The sequence below is a fragment of the Triticum aestivum genome, chromosome 6B, assembly GCF_018294505.1.
Source record: "Triticum aestivum cultivar Chinese Spring chromosome 6B, IWGSC CS RefSeq v2.1, whole genome shotgun sequence".
NCBI lineage: Eukaryota > Viridiplantae > Streptophyta > Magnoliopsida > Poales > Poaceae > Triticum > Triticum aestivum.
The window spans coordinates 5,031,473-5,036,049 of NC_057810.1; the positions used below are offsets into that span (position 1 = coordinate 5,031,473).

General features: G+C 48.7%; 1 protein-coding gene across 1 annotated transcript; it reads right to left on the reverse strand.

Moving 5' to 3' along the window:
- Positions 1–4,194, reverse strand: LOC123135356 (FAM10 family protein At4g22670). The gene is made up of 10 exons (XM_044554390.1): positions 3,916–4,194; positions 3,628–3,813; positions 2,861–2,948; positions 2,670–2,750; positions 2,427–2,491; positions 2,082–2,222; positions 1,872–1,988; positions 1,419–1,772; positions 1,258–1,315; positions 1–410 (listed from the first exon to the last, which is right to left on the reverse strand). Exons 1-10 carry the CDS (start codon positions 4,177–4,179, stop codon positions 313–315), a joined length of 1,452 nt encoding a protein of 483 aa, XP_044410325.1. The 5' UTR covers positions 4,180–4,194; the 3' UTR covers positions 1–312.
- Positions 4,195–4,577: the final 383 nt, after the last annotated feature.

Sequence of the window (4,577 nt, forward strand, 5' to 3'; positions counted from 1 at the left end):
TCAGCTGTAACGTCTTCTCCGCCAAATATATAAACAAGGAACTGTCGGTAAAACCCTCAAGCATCCGCAGACCGTCAGCCACCGCAAAGTTCACTACCACTACTTACTACCAACATGTAATAAAAGGCCAGGCACGGCATCCCCCATCCAACAAGCGTCTCGTCTCTGCGCGCTAGTATCGCCAACCGACAACACACGCATGTCTCTCGATGCCCAAAAAGACACTGCCAACACTAAACCAGAGTTTTTTTTTGTCCTGCTGATGATCGCAAAACCGTCAGTCGGTCACGGGGGCAAAGGCTCATGGGGCGTTCACCGGTTCCCGTTCATCTTGGCCATCATCTTGGCGATGATGGGCCCCACCTTCGGGTTCGCCTGGTGCTTGGCCAAGTTGGCAGGGTTGCTCATCACTGCACCAACAAACACAGGGTCAGCTCACTGCAAAGCAAGTATTATTGAACAAGAACAACACAGGCAGCTCTAGGAAACAACCCTGAAGCAGCAGGCGTATAAGCAGAGGTTACGGTTCTTGTCAGCATTATATCCAAGTTTAGACAGTACAAATCATATAAGAATAATATCCAAGTTTAAGAATACGCAAGGTTCAAAGATTTAGTATAGCTCGTATAAAATACTACCTACCATCTAAATATTTGAGCCATGCAATACTACCCCCCGGCCAGTAAGGAAGTACAGGACCAGAACAATGTAGCCTACTGCAGCTCTCACACACATCGCTAAAGCAGCAAATACGTCGTGATACAAGCAAACAGCTTTGTCCTAACAATTAAAACTTTCATGTCTTGACAGTAAATTAGTCCAAGCTTCTCTAGAAATGGATGCATACAAGGAATGTTGGAACCATGAGTACTAACCTGAATTATTAGAATATATATATTTAACAATCTAGTAGTATAAGAATAAGGATATCGACAAACACATCATATATAGTGCCTCTAGTGATAAAAAATGATGTACCACACCAGATTTCAGGATTGAATGTACATCACTAGCATGCTTGCGTGTTCAGAATATTCAATCAAACTAATCCGTGCCTTCCATAACTCACCACATATGACAACTCTACTCTAAATACAGACTAAATATTTTGTACAGAAATATGTTGCACTTATGACCACTGCTATTATTAAGAGAAATTTTCCAGCATCAGGACTTGACCAGGAAGATCAATTACAACAGGCAACTGTACTATAAAGTAAATAGGGATTTGAGAAGTAATTGAGTAGAAAACTGTACCATCTTGAAGGGCCGCCATAACCTCTGGGTCACCAAATGCTGCCATCAGGTCAGGGTCCTGTTTCAAAGAGAAGAAAGAAGAACGTTGTGTAAATCAGGTTTCTCCGGTATCAAGAGTAATGGTTACAAGGAAGACAGGCAGACACTGGGCAAGCACTTACATTCAAGATGTCACCCATATCAACATTACCGGGAGCACCCCCAGCTCCAGGCATACCACCTCCCATTCCTCTACCACCCCCCATTCCAGGCATACCGCCTCCCATTCCTGCGGGCATACCGCCCCCCATTCCTGCGGGCATACCTCCACCCATTCCTCCAGGGAAACCACCCCCCATTCCTCCAGGCATACCACCCATACCTCCAGGGAAACCACCAGGCATCCCTCCAGGGAAGCCACCAGGCATTCCACCCATGCCTCCTGGGAATGGGAAGCCACCGGGCATTCCACCAGGCATGCCTCCTGAAGAGCGGCTTGATGATTGCTCCTTCCTCTTGGCCTTCTCATAAGCAGCCTGTTGAAAGCACAATGCATGAGCATTAGTATGACCCATAAACAGTAACCCTGGAAAACTCCTACCGCAAGTGAAAAAAATAGTATGATGATGAATCACCTGTGCCTCAGCACGGCGACGAAGCCTGTCACGCTCAGCTTTCTTCTCCGCCCTCTCTTTCCTCAGCCTGTCATACTTCCTGCGATGCTCCACTATCTTGTGTGCATTAGGCTCCACCTGCAAGGTCACCAGCATCAGGATCGTTGATATGAGCATGTGCGTTGTGTCCAAACATATATATAGGACATATTTGATGCAGCAAGATCCCACCTTCTTGAGCACAGCATTGATCTCATCATCGTAGTCAATGTTTGACGCAGCATGCAGATCACGAGCAGCTTCCTCCCACTTGCCAAGCATGGCATTAGCCATCCCACGGGTCTTGTAGCCCTTTGCAGAGTCTGGGTTGATCTGAAAGAAATACACAACAGAAGGACGGGTAATATCAGATAAAAGAGCATCATGCCCTGCTTGCATGCAATCAACATAAATTCTGTATACTTAACCCAGCATCCCTTTACACTCCAGAAAACTCTGCATCTGGAGGGCAGGTATGGTGCATGAGACGGAACAGGGCAGTAAAATAAAGGGACGGAAGGGGAACAGAATCATCACCTCTAGAGCAGCGTTCGCATCACGGATGGCAGCAGCAGGCTTCTTCATTTTGATGAACACAGATGCTGCATAAAACACAAGGGGGGTTCCACAACCCAGTCAGGTACTGCTAGTAAATTGGGCAGTAAGTAAATGTAGATCATCCATGAATGATTGCCGATAGTGGATTCAACCGACATAAGGAATGTTTCTGTACAGCAAAAAGAGGAAAGAATGCATGAGTGGCAGTCACATCGTTTATACCTCTGGTACCATACATGATTGCCGAGGTTGGATTCAGCAGTATAGCCTTGGTGAGATGCTCGACGGCCTCTTCCAGTTTCCCTGACAAAGTATAGTAAAACAGAGCAACAGATTAGAGAACGAAGGAACAGAGGTGATGCCAGCCAGGTAGCTAGCACATAGGCAAACAACAAGGCAAGAGCGAGTAGTACCTTCTGACATTGCTTCCATTGCCTGGCCCTTTGCTTCCTGGGAGGCGTCACGGCTCTCCTCGGTCACCTCGACGGAAGAGTCTCCCATCTGTCAAACAAGATCAGCACATCGGTCAAGGGATGTGGTAAGAGCAGGGATGTGGTAAGAGCGGGGAGGCAGCTGTATTGAAGAAGTAATCGCGCGCTAGAACAAGCTACAACTAGCTTATGTGACTGGATTACGCAGAACTGGAATAGAACAGGGCTGTGAAGCTTGACAAATTGTAAAGAAGAAAACGAAGGAACATCCTTGGTAATAATAAAGCTAGACTAGAACATGGCAGTGAAGCTTGACAGATTGTAAAGATGAATAAAAAAAAGGAACATCCTTGGTAGTAATAAAGCTAGACTAGAACAGGGCGGTGAAGTGTGATAATAAATTATACAAGGAAGCATCATGATACTGGGTTGTGAGGTACTCCCTCCGTTCCAAAATAGATGAACCAACTTTGTACTAACTCTAGTACAAAGTTGGTTCATCTATTTTGGAACGGAGGGAGTAACAATTTAGCCATCTAGGGCCAGGCAGCAGGATTGTTAGTCCACTGTGATATACCGCGACGGGGCCAAGAACAGGAGCAATATAACTAGGCCGGGAAACAAAACAATCCATGGCGCGCTAGGCTAGGCTATGGCTTGCCACGATGCGAGTTGACCGCGAATCTAGAGTAGCAGAGCGGAGCAGCGATTGGAAACAAGGAAACAGAGGTGGGGGTGAAGAGGGCGACCTTCTGTGGCGCGTCGTCGTGGTCGGGGTGGACGACGCCGTCGTTGTCGAGCTCGAGGTCGGACTCGACGATCTCCTCGTCGAGCTCGTCGGGCTCGGGGGTGGGGTCGCGCATGTCCTGGTCGTCCTCCCCCTCCCCCTCATCCTCCTCGTCGTCGTCGTCGTCGATGTCGTCCATGGACCTCGCCTGCCGGCCCAAATCCAACCCAAGAAAAGGAGATCAGACAAGAAAGGAAGCAGCGAGAGATCGGGGCCGGGGAAAAGAAGGGGAAGGGACGGAAGATCGGACCTTGGGCGCGGGCTTGCCGGCGGCGGCGGCGGACGCGGGGAGGGTGGCGCCGAGGGAGGTGAGGTAGTCGCGGAAGAAGGCGAGGGCGGGGTCGGCGAGCAGGGCCGGGTCCTTCTTGCACGCCTCCACGAAGGAGCGCAGCTCGCTCAGCTTGGACGGATCCATGGCCGCTAGGGTTTGGGTTCTAGAACAGGTGGGGAAGTGGGGAATGGGAACGGGAGAGGGGAGACGCGGCCCGGTCTTATCACGGGGCCAACTCCCCATTTCCCCCCTGGCGTTTCACGAAATTACCTACCCAACCCCATCTCAACCCACCACAAAAACCATGGGCAGGCATTCATTTCAACCCCTGGTGTTCCCAAGACGGGACAAAACCACAAGCGTTTTTTTTACCAACAACATAGAGTGAGGCGTTCAAATGAAAGATCTAGGCTTTATAACAAATCTTCTTGGAATGGAAGATTAAAAAAGCGGAATGGTTTGATTCATGGGCTCGTTTCATAAATGGCCACTGGATTCTTTGTGTAGGGTGAGGAGACTCTTGATAAAAGGTGCTGATATCGATTCAATTACTGCCTGGTAGCCAGTCTTTTTGCGGAAGATCTATGCATATATATATATGGGTATGCATTTAAACCTGGGGGGCCACAAACCTGGGGGCG

Excerpts from the sequence above, each read along its gene's own strand:
- LOC123135356 (XM_044554390.1), bottom strand. The coding sequence starts at position 4,179 with ATGGGGAGTTGGCCCCGTGATAAGACCGGGCCGCGTCTCCCCTCTCCC. Across the intron at positions 2,949-3,627 it reads ACGACGACGCGCCACAGAAG|ATGGGAGACTCTTCCGTCGA; the intron begins GTCGCCCTCTTC and ends CTTGTTTGACAG. Across the intron at positions 1,989-2,081 it reads TCAATGCTGTGCTCAAGAAG|GTGGAGCCTAATGCACACAA; the intron begins GTGGGATCTTGC and ends GTGACCTTGCAG.